The sequence below is a fragment of the Ursus maritimus genome, unplaced genomic scaffold, assembly GCF_017311325.1.
Source record: "Ursus maritimus isolate PB19 unplaced genomic scaffold, ASM1731132v1 scaffold_35, whole genome shotgun sequence".
NCBI classification, from domain to species: Eukaryota; Metazoa; Chordata; class Mammalia; order Carnivora; family Ursidae; genus Ursus; species Ursus maritimus.
Genome location: NW_024426119.1, coordinates 19,569,313 through 19,586,415, shown reverse-complemented (window position 1 = coordinate 19,586,415; position 17,103 = coordinate 19,569,313). Strand labels below are relative to the sequence as shown.

General features: G+C 34.6%; 1 protein-coding gene across 2 annotated transcripts in view; it reads left to right on the top strand.

Annotated features, from left to right (window-relative positions):
• Nucleotides 1-17,103, top strand: part of UNC13C (unc-13 homolog C) — a 538,361-nt gene that overhangs the window by 345,012 nt on the left and 176,246 nt on the right. For both annotated transcript variants that reach the window (XM_008705990.2, XM_040620622.1), the window contains one exon: nt 15,474-15,559. In XM_008705990.2, coding sequence (XP_008704212.2) covers nt 15,474-15,559 — 86 coding nt within the window. The remainder of the gene's footprint in view (nt 1-15,473; nt 15,560-17,103) is intronic.

Sequence of the window (17,103 nt, the reverse complement as noted above, 5' to 3'; positions counted from 1 at the left end):
AATGGCATCGTATGGTGACGGATGGTAGCTACACTTGTGGTGAGCGTAGTGTAGCATATAGAGATGTTGAATCACCGTGTTGTACACCTGACTATTGTAACATTGTGTGTCAACTATATTTAAAAAAAATTTATTTAAAAAATTTTTTTTAATGAGGTGCCTTTTTTAAAAGATTTTATTTATTTATTTATTTATTTATTTATTTGGCAGAGAAAGACCCCCCCCCCCCCCATGCGGGACTCAATCCCAGGACACTGGGATCATGGCCTGGGCCAAAGGCAGCTGCCTAACTGACTGAGCCACCCAGGCATCCCTCAAAAATTTTTTTTAAACACTAAATTTAAAATGTCTTACAAAACTGTTCATCATTCTAAAAAAGTAGAGAGACTGTATAATGTAGCCTTATATCCATCACTCGCATTCAACAATTACCAAGATTTTGTCATATTTTCTTCATGTATACCTTAAGGTTTTTTTTTTTTTTTTACTTTGCTAAGTTATCTTGAACAAATCTCAAACGTTGTATCATTTCACCACTACATACTTCAGTATTCATCTCTAAAATTGATGGCTATTTTCTTGCATATCACAGTGTCATTGTCACAACTAATAGCATTACCAGTAATGCCATGGTATTGTGTTCTCGGTCCCACAGTTAAATGCTACTGTTTTTCCTTAAAAATGCCTTTTCGCGTTTGCTTTAATCAGGATCCAAATAAGGCTCACATACTATATTTGGTAATTATGTAGCCTAACTCTTTTATTCTAGCTCAGCTCCCTTCACTTTTCTTTGATCCATGCCACTGACTCCTTACACAGGCCATGTGCTTTGTCCTTTAGGATGTTGCCCTTGTCGGATCTTTTTTTTCCCCCTCTTTGTTACATTTAACTCATTCCTCCATGTATGATACTCCCTATATTTGAACATTAGCTCTAGAAGCTCTTTCAGGTTCCTCTTATTTATCTTTTTTAAGATACTGAACAGGTGACTCTGCTTCATAGTCCATCACGTCAAGGCTCACATTAAGTCTGGTTTCCCCTGTGGTGATACTAAGATTAGTCTGTGCTGGCAGCCCGATCCTTCCACTCCAGAGTTCTCTACTGACTTCTGTCCTAAAGCTTTTGTTTATTTATGATCATTTCAAAATCAGTTAATCCAATAGGGACTGCAAAATTGTGGTTTTGTAATGTTATTCCTTCAATATTTATTAGTTAGAATTTTTCTGTAAAGAAGAACTTCCATTCATCTACTAGGGCTACTTACTTGATTACCCTGGAATAGAATGAGGACAGGAAAGATACGGCAAATGCTTAATTTTTTCTTTTAGCTTAAAGACTTTTATTCTATTTTTTATTTCCTGCTCTACTTTTATCATTTTTCATTAACATTCTCATTTAAATTTAACAAATACATATTGAATACTCGACATATGTCAGGCACTAGGCAAAGTTGGAGCCCCGAAGATTTAATTGGAAAAGAGATAAGTACAGAATTAAACATTGGTCTTTAATTGGTTAATCACTGTGCCTGCCACATCACAAGTCATTCTGGAATTAAATTCTTTCTCTCATGGTCCCTTGTTGAGATAACCTAATGAGAAAAACTTGGTCTGCTCTCTGGAACTAGACTAAGAAATCTAGAGAATGAGACAGTTGACAAGAAGTATAGACACTGAAAGGTTACAGATTTGGAGATATGTGTAGTAAGTGATCTAAAATTAAGATTAAATCAGGGACACCTGGGTGGCTTAGTCAGTTAAGCGGTCTGCCTTTGGCTCAGGTCATGATCTCAGGGTCCTGGGATCGAGTCCTGCATCGGGCTCCTTGCTCAGTGAGGAGCCTGCTTCTCCCTCTGCCTCTGCCACTCCCCCTGCTTGTGCTTCCTCACTCTCTCTGTCTTACTCTCTCTGACAAATAAGTAAAATCTTTTAAAAAATTAAGACTAAATCAAAATGAGGAATAAACAGAAGCCGGGAGAGAAGCAGCATGGAAAGGGAATAAGGCAGTTGTCAGTGAAAGATGAAAAAGGATACTTGGAAGGAAGAGCAGAGATGGTGAGAGCGGCAGAGTCATGGTATTGATGGGTTTCTTGAGTGAGGATCCCATTGTGGTCGCATACTGCGCTCCCCTGGTTGCCTTCAACTCTGAAAGAGCTGCTTGTCCGTGGTTCTGGGAGGTCTGACTCTACTGGTCATTGCTCCACCTGTTACACGGAGTTCAGCTTTCCTTGGGTTTCCATATAACATAGCAATGCAGGTTAGTCTCATTTCTTCATTATGCAAATTATGCTTACAGAAATTACCTGTTAATTATTTATAGTTAACGTGAGTCTATGATTCTTATAACCAAAGTAACATAACAAACCGGGTATGATATTCCATGGAAGGACACGTGTCTTCCACTGGCGGCACAGTTAGGTTGCTGTTGGAGTGTAAAGGAATGCTTCAATCTGAATTGTCAGAATATGAGCAAACAATTTATTTCCTACAAGCAATCAGTTCTGCAGAGCTTAGTTTTACAGTGGGGAGAATGAATATCAGAAAATCAAAAAAATCTGAGCTAAAAATATCTGACTAAAGGTACAAAAGAAAAGACGCTATTTTGAAAGTTTTTACTCTTGTTAATTACAGCCAGTTTGAATTTTTTAAAAACAGATCAGGTGTTTCTTTGCAAATTCCCAAAACAGTACATTATCTGGAAAGATTAAGGATAGTTTTCTAAAAGCCCTGTGATAAAAATGCTTACTAAGTGTTGTACCAATTCAATCACTTGTGAAGATTTAAATTTTCTACCTGTCTCCGTGCACATCATAGAGGAAAGAAAAGGTTCATCTTGGATTTTCATCTTGATATCTAAATGTTCTAAATATTATCTTTATCATGTAGGGAACTATCGAGAATTAACTGGAGCCAGGCGCTACACTAACCCTTCTACAGTTTAATGATTGAATTAATCCTCAACTTAATTCTAATGACATCAGTACTGTTATCATCCCCAAATTGCAGATGATGAAACCGAAGCCCAGAGGCTAAGTAACTTTCTAGATCACACACCTAGCAAGTGGCAGAACCAGAATCTCAGCAACTCTTTGAATTAAGATCAGGATTAATTGTAAGGTAAAAATCCCATGAGTAGAATGATGGGTGTCCCACCCAAACATTTCTGATGTTTTCATGATTAGTCTGTAAACCTGTAACAATAATGACTCACAAGAAGTTTAAAGTGCAAGATAGACCATATGGTACCAGCTGCAGTTGTATATAAACCAACCAAAAATATATGCAAATTGTTATTTATCGGAAGAAAAATGGTAATAAATAGTGGGTACTTACTGGCACCCTCAGGAGAAACCATGTTTTTCCCCCCTCAATTCACTACTTAAAAGAACTATTTTTCCTGAACAATTGAGATAGATAAAAATGCTCAGTTTTTCACTGTGGAGTAGGTACCAGGACTGTGAGAACAGAGGTCCACATTTAATAACTCTATAGAATCTAACAGCATACATTTCCATGTCTACTCTCATTTTATTTTTATAGCCTAATTTTTCCTTTAATTTCTCAACTTTCAAGGCAAATCTCACTTTATTATAGTAATTTTGTAAACCATCTTAATATTTTTGAATGAGATGATCACATAAGTAAAAATAAAGAAAAAGGAGTGTGTTTTAAGTATTCAGAGAAAAAGGTGGCTTGAGTGGTTTAGTGATCTAATATCTTTGAGTGAGACAGACTGATCCATGAGAACTTAGAAAAGTTATGCAACATCTTTCAGACTGATTTTCACATTTAAAAATTTGGGAGGTAAAACTTAAGACCTAGGACCATTATCGGGATTCGAGGATAATGCCTATGAAGTAGTTGGCCCAGAGCCTGGCATTGCCTAGACCCTCCACAGGTGTGAATTCCCATCTCTTTTCTACTGCCTCAACCTTCCTGCCCCACATCGTGAATACAAGGACTTGCTTCCCTCCAGGTCTCTAACCTGGAGGTACTTGGGGAGCTTGAGAAACAATTATCTGAACTCAGTATTATTTTCCCCACGCACATAGTCCAAGGTTGCTATCCATTTCTGGCCATCTTCTCCTCCTCTCTGCTGCCAGGTGGCATTTTCACTGCCTTACAAAATGTGAAGTTTAAGAGTTAACCTAGATCCATCTCTAATTTTATTTTTCATACTTAAATGTGTATTTAAAGATCTGAGTTCATTAAAATAATGCCATAGGTTGTAAATGTAAATAAACAGAAAGCAAAAAGATAAAAGGGTAATTGGGTTTAAATGGCATTGGTGATCTACTTGGTTTAGGTGCAGGAGAATTTAAGTAAAAAGGAAAATTATCAGCAAAGGAAATGTTCAGTTAGAGAAGTTTGCACTCTGAATACCTAAGCTAACCTTGATGCTTAACTGTAATGTTATGGTATGTTTCAGTTTCCCTTAATACAGCTTTACCTTGTAAGGCTAGTTTATAATTTACTAGTAGCGTCTTGTTCAATTAAGTTCATTTTTCTTGGCTCTTCCTTCTCTTCATGATGATGGCAGTTAATTGCACTAATGTATGTCAAGTATTCTTAAATGGAGAACATATTAACAAAAACTGATTTTTTTTACTGTGGAAAGAGCACAGCTAACTAAATGTCTCTTGAATTCTGATGGTGATAATGAAGTTTTAGTTGCATGTATAACGTGCAGTAACAAAACCATTGCTTACTCATTTGTAACAAAGAATACTTTCTTCAAAGACAAACTTTGTATATCAGTATAATACTTCACATTTAACAGATTCTAATCTTATCTGTTGTGACTAATGACTCAGTATCATCAAATTTGGCAGTGGTAGATTGTTTCTCTTATTTCATGAAGAGATTTGCAGATAATAAATTGGGTTATTTAATTGTGTCTCATGGGATTCAAGATTTAAAACATTTATGCTTTGTATTAATTGCTACAAATTAAAAACAGGAGACATTCTAATAATGTTAGAATAGATTGGTTATTTCATTAAACCTCTTTTTATAAATGATAGACTAAGTTAAGCTATAACTGCCTTGAAAATAAAGAGGTAGAGACGTACGTTAGGGAATTTGTGAAAAATAAAACCTCACAAATTCAGATCAGTATGAGGAGAGCCAGTTATGTTTTTAAAATATGAGTGATGAAATATGAAAATCTTATGTGTCATATGTGCATCTGTTTTAATTTGTAAGCACATATAATACTTATGAGGTTAGGGAATGGCCGTGGAAATCAAAGCCTCTTCCAAGCTGCATGCCTCATAGTTTGGAATTTGTGATTAGCATATTCATTATTAGAATGTACTTGTGATTTCTGAAGTTTGTGAAACCAGTTTACTCCTGGGGGTACTAAGAATTCCCTTCTGCAATCAAGTTTATTGCTATTAATCTTACTAGCAGCGTATTTTGTTCTGGAGAACTGAAAACTAGCAAATTCAAACGTAAACTTCCATTTGGTTTCTAGGATTATTTTGTTCACATTAGAAATCAGTGGAACTTAAATAATATTTTCATGTATGTCTCATTTATAGTTGCAATTATTGAGCGCTCATGATGTGCCAGTGGCTGTACAAAGTATTTATGTGTAGAATATCACTTAATCTTCACAACAGCCCTAGAAAAACCCCAACTGCACATTTATTATCATTCCCATTTGACAGAGGAGGACATTGAGTTTTAAGAGGTCACTCACTACTCCACTGGGTGAATTAGTTAAGCAGCCGAGGAGAAATCAAATATCTATTTTTGGATTGCATTGAGGTTTAACCACTACATTATACTGCTGTGGATTGTGCAGACAAAATAGCAAGAGTGGTGTTAAACTGTGGAAGAGAAGCCTCTAGCAAATATGCAGATTGCATAGACTTATTAGCAAGTCCCAAGAAAAGGCAGGAATATTCAACTGTGAAGTGTGTTGGAAGAAAACAACTCTGCCTTCTGCATCGTAATTTAGTACTGGGGATACAGCACAGATAAAGGATATAAATGTTGCCCATGTGAGATTATGTATTTGCAAATCTGTAAGGGGAATTTGGACAGAGTGCAAAAAAAAAAAAATACCCCTTTGGGGGGATATGATTATTTTGTGTCCCCTTAAAAACTGGAAACGAAATCTAACCAGCAGTTACTTGGAACTTAATAAAATCTATTAGGACACATACTAAGTGCCTCTCTTCTCACTCCAATGACAGATTTGGTTTTTTTCATCTTTTGTATTTTGCTCATCGTTGTGAATTTTTTCTCCCCTTTTTTTCTCTAGGCAGGTAGGAGAAAAATTGCTGTGGGAACTTTTAGCTTTGCAGATATTATCACCAGACTCTATCTTGGCTTCTGGAATTGTTTAAGTGACGTGGAGAGGAAATACATGTATACATTTAGAAGCTTTTATAAACATTCTTGGGTAGTGAAGAGATTCTAAGTGGAGAGGAGTTTTCTAATGCTAAATGAAATTAGTTGAAGAAAAATATATAATTTTTATCAGTTTTGAACTATAAAGCAAATGTCAGTGAAATTATACTAAGTTAAATCTTATGTCAACAGTAAAATTATGGAATTTACATAGTAAAAAAGCACCAATACAATCACTAACTCCTAATAGTAAGTGAGCTATGATGCAGTTTATAGTCATGGTATCCTTTTCTTTGCCCTTACCCTTCACAGATTCTTAATCACTGCTAATTCTGCCTTGAGTACAACAGAGTACTTTAGAGAGAGGCGATACTTGAGCTGTGCTTTGAAGGAAGGGGAACTTACAATCAAATGGACGTTCAAAGGAGGAAAGAGAATAGATGGGGAAAGTGATGAGAAGATATGGGACATCAGATATGTTGAGTAATTACAAGTAAGCTCGGTGGGTAGAGCATGAGAAATGTTGGAGAGTAGAGATAGGAGTTAAAGTCAGGATGAGGTCATCACTGGCCAGGAAAGTAACATTAATAAATTGATACTTTTCTATGCTAATGAATGTATAATAAGCAGCTGATGGTTTTAAAGCAGTAGTTTGAAAAACTATGGCCTAAAAAAATTAAAAAATTTTAAAAAATAAAATAAAAATTAAAAAAAATTAAAAATAAATGTTTGTTGCAATATTATGGCCTGTGTTTTTAAAAGGTAACTTACCTGATAATATGGGGGTGTACTGGAAGAGAGAGAAATGAAGGCAAATAGATAAACGAGTGCAATTCTTGGCGCAAATGAGGGTTAAGACTTGAATAAGGGATGCGGCAGTAGGAAGACGGGAGGGACAGCAGATTTGACAGGCTTGTCAAAGGGAGAATCCACAGAATTGTGGAAAGGAGAACATGCTATGGATTGTAACAGAGGCTGATGACTCCACTTGCTATCTAGATTCAGCGCGAAATAGTGCTATTTTTTATTTAACTATGTTATATATGAGAAAGAGCCAGAGAAATATTTTGAAATCCCCCAAAATACCATAGAAAAGTAACAAAGTAAAATAAAAATACAGACTTCTGAAGAACTTGTGTAACTAGTAAATAAATAAATATGCTTTGAGTTCTTTTTTTCTGGCGTAGGATATCCATTATCTCCATAGGTAACCAAATTTGAAACCAGCATATCATAATACACTATCAGCAAAACTTCTAAAACAGATCTCAGAAAATATCTCAGACTCCAAAGATTGTCTTCTGCATAGTAGTAGAGCTTAGCAAGAAGTGGATCTTGAGATTTAAATTTTAAGAGGGACTGTTGTATAAAATACGAAGCTAATAATTTGAACTGTAAATAATTCAAGGCAAAATTAATAGGTTAATATAAAAAAGACGAAATTAGCTATGAAGACATTTTCAGTGCCAAGGAATTTTTGTTACTGTCCTAAAAAAAAGAATGAAAAAAGCATAAGTTCTCTTTCTGATTCTGCCATTGATTTGTTTCATGGTTTAGGACACATTTCTTAGTCTCTAATGTTCTTGCTTCTAAAATGAATGTAATCAAAATTACCTTTATGTCTCTTCTAAGTATCAAAAAAACACATCATTGAATAGCTTCTGCTTTATTGGAGATTATTGTGAACTCTAGGAAAATAGATCACTGCTCAAATTCTGACCACCAATTGCTCACTCGTAAAATGAGAATATTAATAACCAAATACAGATTTTGTAAGAAATAAAATTTTAAAAAATTACATATTTGGTAAAGTTCCCATTTTATTTCAAAAGAGAAATGATTTTTAAAAATTTTTGTGGTTACAAAAGTAATCTTATTCAGCTTCACAGGGCTGTATAAAGCAGAAAATAAGAGTTCTCATGTTTATGCATCGTATTTGTGAAGAAGATAAAAAACATGAGAACCCTCCTCACCCAAGCCTTACAAATTTTCAGTAGTCAGGTGTATTTTTTTCTGGCTCATGTTTTCTGCACATATAAGCATAGCTATTCATTTAATAATGTTTATTATACACATATTAAATATACATACACTGATATATACATATATATATATATATATTTTTTTTTACAAAATATGGAATCGTATTATGTATACTGATTTGTAATTTGCTTTGTTCATGTAACACTGCCTGATAGGCATCTTTTTGTGTCAATACAAGCAAATCTATCTTGTTCTTTTGATAGTTGCATGTTATTCTGTGCTTTCATATAACATCAGGATAATGCAGCCCAGAGAGGGGACTCCTGGGATACAGGACAGAAGGGAGTGGGAGTAACACAGGTATTGAAATTGCATAAGCATTGGAAGGCCATCGAGAGTCATTAGATGACTTTTGAAAAACAGGTTTAAACAAGTCCACATTTTTTTTACCATTTTTTGATGTTTTCTAATCTGAAATTTTTTCAGTAAAAAATTTTCACTATTTTAATGAAAATTTCATTATTAGAAGGGTTAGACATCTCTTTTCCTATGTTTTTAAGCAAACACAAGTTTTTCTTTTTAAATTGACCATTCAGGGACACCTGGGTGGCTCAGCCAGTGAAGTGTCTGTCTTTGGCTCAGGTCATGGTCCCAGGGTTCTAGGATGGAGTCCTGCATCAGGCTTCCTGCTCAGTGGGAAGCCTGCTTTTCTCTCTGCCTGCTGCTCCCCCTCCTTGTGGGCTCTCTCTCTCTCTCTGACAAATAAATAAATGTTTTAAAAAAATAAAAAAATAGGCCATTCCATTAGCCATTTTTTCTAATATTCATCTTTTTCTATAGATTTTTAACCGTTCCTTTTATATTAATATTATTGCTTTGTTTTATATATATATTGTGTGTGTTTTTCTACTGTTTGTTTTTATTTTAAATGGTGACTTGGTTTGGTTTAGGTTTTGCCATGTTGAGGATTAATGCTAGTGATGAGGCCCCTTAACCCACAGTTTCTCAAGAATGAAAATCACACTTGACATTGATTGATTATGCAATTGAGAAAATCCTGAGATAAACAGCTAATTTTTAGATTCCTTGTGTTGAAGTTATCTCATCAAAACTTCCATATTAAAGGAAAAAATATTTTAGAAGTCACTTTTAGAGTCTTTCTTTATGGTAATTACAACTACTAATTGGAGTGCACAGCTTATCTCTTCCATCAATTGTTATTTTCTTTTAAAGATTTTATTTGTCAGACAGACACAGAAAGAGAGAGAGAGCACAAGCAGGGGGAGCTGCAGGCAGAGGAAGAAGCAGGCTCCCCGCTGAGCAAGAAGCCTGATGTGGGACTTGATCCCCAGGTCCTGGGATCATGACCCGAGTCAAAGATAGATGCTTAAGCAACTGAGCCACCCAGGCATCCCAGCCAATTTATGTATATATTTTTTATCTCCTTGAATTTCTTATGATATACACATTTGTTTACTAGGAAACTGTGTTGGATATGTGATGACCCTTTCGCCTAGAAGCATTAACTGATTTACCCAGAGACAAAGACTGAGAGCCTAAGAAGCTAGAAAGTAGCAACTGAAAAACTGAGAAAGCGGAGCACAGGAACAGGAGAATAATTGAAATTCAGGCCCTGTGAAGTAGGGGGTCCTGATGAACATCCCAAGTGTACAATTGGGGCTATGAAGGGATACATGCTGGGAGTATGAGTAAAATACAGACCTGCTTTGAATGAACTCAGTCCCTAGATGGTTAAAGGTCATCTCTCTCAAACCCTAAAACACTTCTGCCAGAAGAAAAATGAATCCTTCCTGAAGGATTTAAGTATCATACAGATACTTAAATTGTATATACATGTTTCACAAAGTCTTTCATTCAATCAAAAATAAGCAGACATTGTAAGAGATTAATACAATAGAATTTAGAGACTCAGATGTTGTAATTGTGATTAATATAGTTAAGAAATTAACAAAAAGGAAAAATTCAGCTATGAACTTGAAACTAAATTCTAGAACTGAAAACCACAACAAATGAAATTAATAATATTGGAGTCAACAATGTGTTAGACACAAATGAAGAGAAAATTAGTTAACATGAAGATAGTACAGAAAAAAAATAGAGTGATGTTCAAGGACACAAAAGATGTAAAATAAAGATTATTTATCAAAATTAACTATATGGTAGGGTGTAAAGAAAATCTCAACAAATTTCAAAATATCAAAATCATTCAAAATGTGTTCTTTGACCATAGGCTAAGGAGAAAACAGCAACAAAAAGATATTCGGAAATCCAAACAGCCGAAGTTAGGAAATCCAAACAGCTGAAGTTAAGAAATCAAGATTAGACAAATCATGTATGATTTCACTTACATATGGGATCTAAAAAAACAAAATGAATGGGGGTGTCTGGGTGGTGCAGTCTTTAAGCGTCTGCCCTCTGCTCAGGGCGTGATCCTGGCGTTATGGGATCGAGCCCCACATCAGGCTCCTCCGCTATGAGCCTGCTTCTTCCTCTCCCACTCCCCCTGCTTGTGTTCCTTCTCTCGCTGGCTGTCTCTATCTCTGTCAAATAAATAAATAAAATCTTTAAAAATAAATGAATGAATAAACAAAAAGCAGAAACAGTCCTATATATAAAGAGAACAAACTGATGGTTCCCAGAAGGGTGGGGTTTGGGGGATAGGCAAAATGGGTGGAGGGGAGTGGGAGATACAGGCTTCCAGTTATGAATTAAATTATCACAGGGATGAAAGGTACAGCATAGAGAATATAGTCAATCATATTGTAATACCATTGTCTGGTGAAAGATAATAGCTACAGTTGTAGTGAGCAAAGCAGAGCATAATGTATAGAGATACTGAATCATTCTGTTGTATACCTGAAACTCATGTAACATTATGTGTCAACTATACTTCAATTAAAAAAAAAGGTATTAGAACATTAAAATTGCAGACTTCCCAAAATAGAAAAATATCAAAATCAAAATTTGGAAACAGTTTGATTGGATTAATATGAATATACAATAAAATATTTTTTAGGATATAGCTAAATGCAGTTCCTGAAAGAAATTTATACCTTAAACACACATAAGAATGGAAAAAAGCCCCCAAATTAATTACCTAAGTATATTTCTTAAGAATTTAGAAAAGAAGCAACATATTAAACTCAAAATAAGGAAAAATGAAGAGCAGAAATTAATGAAATAAAAAACAAACACATAGTCATGTAACTACCAACATTAAGATATAAAACACTTTTATCACCCCAAAAGTTTCTCCACACTCCTTTATGATCAACCCCACTTCACACAAGCCACTGGCCACCACTGATGTATATTCTCTTTCAGTCTTTTCAGTAATGTTTTAGAATCATGGTATGTAGGCTTTTGAGCCCAGCATCTTTCATTCAGCATAATTCATTTGGTACTCATCTGCTCTGTTACATGTATTGGTATTGTATTCCTTTTCATTGCTTAGTAAATTCCGTTCTGTGAATCCATCACTGCTGATTTATCCATTTATCAGTTGAAGGACATTGATGTTTGCAGTTTTTGGTGATTAAGAATTAAGCAACATGTACAGTGTTTGCTATAAATATAGTTTCATTTCTCTTAGATAAATACCCAGAGAGGGACTGCTGGTTAAATGCATTTTTAACTTTATAAGAAATTGCCAAATTTCTTTCCAGTCTGAATCTAATGTTTTGTTTTCTCAGCCAAAATATGTTAGTGTTCCAGCTCTTCTGCAACCTTGCTAGACTGTGGTATTGTCAGATTTTCTTTTATTTTGTTTCATTTTGTTTAAGCTGTCCTAGTAGACATATAGTGGTATCACATCATAGTTTTACTTTGTAAGTACCTAATGGTAATGTTGAACACATTTTCGTGTGCTTATTTTTCATCTAATTATCTTCCTTGTTCAAGTGTCTTCAAATCTTTCGCCCATTTTTTTTAATTGGGTATTTTTTTTATTATTGAGACTGGACATTAATTTATATATTTTGGATAAAATTCCTTTATCAGATATATGTTTTGCAAACTGTTTTGTCCTATACTGTTGCCTATGTTTTCATTTTCTCAACAGTACTTTTTGAAGAACAGATCTTTAATCTTCACAGTCCAATTTATCAATATTTTATTTTATGATTTGAACTTTTTGCATCATATCTAAGTAACCATTGCCTAATGCAAAGTCATAAAGATTTTCTACTATGTTTTGTTTTAGAAGCTTTATAGTTTAAGGTTTTATATTTGAGTATGTGATCCATTTTGAGTTAATTTTTTATATGTTGTAAAATATGGGTCGAGGTCTGTTTTTTTTGCATATAGATATCCTATTACTCTAGGACAACTTGTTGAAGACTACCATTTCCCCATCAAATCATTGGAACATCTTATTTAAAAATAACCTTGTATTTGAAGACGCATTGTCTTAATTACTATATTTCATAGTAAACTGTAAAGACAGGTGATGTAAATGCTTCAGCTTTTTTTTAACATTACTTTTTGTTCTTCATGGCCTTTTGCCTTACCATGTAAATTTTAGAATCACTTTGTCAGTTTAGGGGTGCCCGGGTGGCGCAGTCGTTAGGCATCTGCCTTCAGCTCAGGGCGTGATCCTGGCGTTCTGGGATCGAGCCCCACATCAGGCTCCTCTGCTAGGAGCCTGCTTCTTCCTCTCCCACTCCCCCTGCTTGTGTTCCCTCTCTCGCTGGCTGTCTCTGTCAAATAAATAAAATCTTAAAAAAAAAAAAAATAAAAGAATCACTTTGTCAGTTTCCACAAAAAAAAAAATGCTTCTGGAATTCTGATTGAGATTCATTGAATCTATAAATCAATTTGGGAAAATTTGACATTCTAACAATATTGAGTATATCCATCTGCAAGTACAATATATTTCTCCATTTATTTAGGTTTTATTTGCTGTCTTTCCTCAATACTCTGTAGTTTTCTTCATATAAATCTTGTATATATTTTCTTAGATTTTACCTAAGTATTTTATAACTTTGATGGTATTATGAATGATACTGTTATTTAAATTTCATTCTCCAATGGTTCATTGCTAGTGTACAGAAATACAACGATTTGTATATTGACTTTTTATTCCATGACCCTGCTGGACCAATTAGTGGCTTTTTCTCTAGTGTTTTTCTTTTTGTCTATTTGTTGGTTGGTTTTTGAGGATTCTCTGCATAGATAATCATGTTGTCTGAAAATAGAATTTTATTTCTTCCTTTACCATCTATATGCCCCTTTTCTTATTTCTTTCTCTTGTCATTTTTCAATCTTTGGAATGACAGTATAATGCTTAATAGGAGTAGTGATGTAAATATCTGTTTTGATTCCAATCTTAGTATGAGACCCTTAAGTATAATGTTTGTTGTAGGTTTTTGTACATTCTCTTTATGAGGTTGAGTTTCCTCTAATTCCTAGTTTTTAGAATTTTATTTATTTTTCATGAATGAAGTTAAGCTTTGCAGATACTTTGTCTATTGAGGTGATAAGTTTTTCTCTTTAGTCCATTAATACAATAAATTACATTGGTTCATTTTTAAACATTGAGCTAACATTGCATTTTGGGGATAAACCTGCTTGATCATGATGTATTATTCTTTTTATATATTGCAGGATCAAATTTGCCATTTTTTACTGAGGAATTTTGTAGCTATCCTTATGAGAGATATTGTTCTTTAGTTTTCTTTTTGTATAATGTCTTTTTTTTAATTTCAGAGCATTATAAAGTGAATTAATATGTTCTTCATTCTTGATTCAAAAAATTAAAATTTCTTCCTTTTATGAGCTTAAAGCATTCTCATTATGCTCTATCACAATTTTGTTGCTACATAATTATTACATAAAAATTAATATGCTACAAATTGTGTGATGTTAGTGCCTATCCACAAATGAAAACTTTTGAAATAAATTACTTGCCTAAGGTTATTTTTATATCCATAGAGTGAAATTTAATGTTGAAAACTAATTTGCATGTATTCAGGTTATATTAATTTGTTTGATCATAGAAAGTGTTCTGAATTTTAATACTTGATAAATGTACAGATTCTGCATGTTAAGTTATAAAATATCAATTGACATTTTTAGGCAAATTGATAGATAGCAGTTGGTAAGGGATATCTGATGAAACACACCTGCTTTTGGTGGCAAGTTGGGCTAGAATAGTTTTATGTAGCATTAGTGTTTTGTTTTTCTTATTTGAGGTCATACTGAAGTCGTGTTAACTTAGGTAACACTTTCTATCCCATTCAGGCTCGTATTACTCTTTTTTGACTTAAACTCAAAAATATAAATGAATGTGAGAGCTAGTTTTATTCCTTAACAAATATTTTTTTTGTTTCTTAGTATAATTTTTTTGTATGTATATATTGAATATTTGTTAGAAAATATTTTTAGTCTTAACACACTGGCATGTGATGTTTTCAATATAATGAAAAGACTTAGTCATTGTATTCATTGGGCTTATATTACTAGGAGCCTTATAAGATTGAAAACACATACAAACAGAATGCATATTCAGCGGCAGTAGGAAACTTAATCCTAAAGTTTATTAGATCTAAAACACAGACATGCTTGGGAATTCTGGAGTCTTGATGAATGGGTCCCCAGTGGGCCATTTTACCAGAGAAGAGAGGAGCCTTTCTGAAACAATTTATTTTAAGGAAGTAAAGAATGGAAGCCCTCAACCATGCTTTAAGGAAAATGGCTAACAGACGAATGTACGGTGTTGTTTTGGGTATTACGTGGTGTCTGGTACTCAGAGTCATATGCCCTAGCTTCAAAATTGAGATATATGAACATAGAGTGTTTGATAAAACTAAAAGGGCTCTTTAGAACAAACACACACATAGCCTAAGACATCTATCAGAAGCCCCAGGCACCACTACTTTGGACTAATGTTACAGAGTCTATTTTCCCAGGACCAACCAAATAATTGTGTTTATTTCCATACTCTGGTATGTAGCTTTGCCCCTACCTATGGAAGTTTATAAAGAAAAATCTCATAAATAAAAGTATTTATGAACTAAATAACAATTACTGTGGCATATATGTCAAGTGAAGTATTTCATTTTTTAGACAGATTTCTCTTTTTGATGTATTCATATTTGTGTTTGGTTTTAGGTTTCCTCAAGAACTGAACATGGGAAAAATAAGTGCTGAAATTATGTGGACCCTTTTTGCTCAAGATATGAAATACGCACTAGAAGGTAATTAGAAATATTTATACTTCTTAGAACACATGTTTTAGGTAAATTGTGATTTTGTGTTCTTGATTTTAAATCTAAAGAATTGATACATTAAAATGCTGTTGTGATTAGTTCTAAAACTTATTTCCACATTGTAGGAAAATAAAGGTCTCCAAGTCTTTCAAAGCCCTCAAAAACATACATTTTTAATCAAGTCATCTAAGCCGCAGGGTCATAATAAGTATTTCATTCATAGGCTAATACTCAGATGCAGGGGTACCTTATGGCAGTTCATTTACCAAAGCAGACCATATTGAAGGCATGAGTAGGTAGTATGAGTCCAGAAATTTGTCCAGATAGACTTGAAAATTGTATCCATGGCTGTGAGAGTTAAATTCTGACCCAAGTTTTCAAAAGGACAATGGCAAGGCTCTTTGCCAGATGCTCTGTTCTCAATAAGTCCAAATCTTACAAGGGAAATAGAGCTCTTGAAAATAGAACTCTAGGGGTACCTGGGTGGCTCAGTAGGTTGACCTTCCAACTCTTGGTTTTGGCTTGGGTCATGATCTCAGGGCCTTGAGATCCAGCTGTCGATCCAGTATGGTCAGCTCTGCATTCAGCGTGGGTCTGCTCGGGATTGTTTCCCCTACCCTCTCCCTGCCTCTCTGTTCCTCTCCCAGTATCTCTCTCTATCAATCATAAATAAGTAAGTAAGCAAATAAATATCTTAAAAAATAGTACTTTTTAAGTTAGAAAATTCTATCAATATCCTTTGACCAGTCTAGGTTTCCTGTCTTCTAGTAACTTATAGTCTAGAGAAAATTTGCTTTGCATTTGTTCAACAGTGTATTTTGAGCCCCTGGATGCTAAATCTCCATCACTATACTTAGTGTGGGGCTTAGAGCAGTGAACACGACAGCAATGGTCCCTGTCGTCAACAAAATTATGGCAGGTAGCCACACGTAATATGAGGTTTATTAAGGTTAATGATGATAGAATGTCTAGAGGAAAAGCATCTAAATCAGATTTCAGAGAAGGGAACAAGGGGAACTTTCTAGAGCAACTTCCTCTGAGGAAGGGTTATCTGACAGAAACCTGAAGTAGGAGTTAGTTCTGGGAAGAGATGAGCAAGAAGCGTCTCTGCCTTATCCTGGTAGAGGACAGAGCATTGGCGGTGAGAGTGAGCCCAAAGTACATTTGAGGAAAGCACACTCAGCAGGTCCTCTGAGCAAGAGGTAGCAAGAAGAGAGGCTGGAGAAATTGGCAGGGACCAGCATGGAGGACCTGGTGGGCCATGGTGAGGAGTTTAACAAGAGACAGTAAAGGGATTTCAGAGGTAAATGTCTTGTTCAGACTTGGAATTTAGAAAAAGCATTTTGACTGTAACATGAAAAATAGATTAATAGGGTAAGACTGGTTCAGAGTTTATGCTCATGGTATTGCTGGGTTTTTGTTGTTGTTGTTGTTTAGCATTGCTAAAATGTAAACATGCTGGGGGACACAACATACGGACATTTTCATTATTTGAAAAAGAAGGCACACAGTAGATTTTAATATCTGGTTTT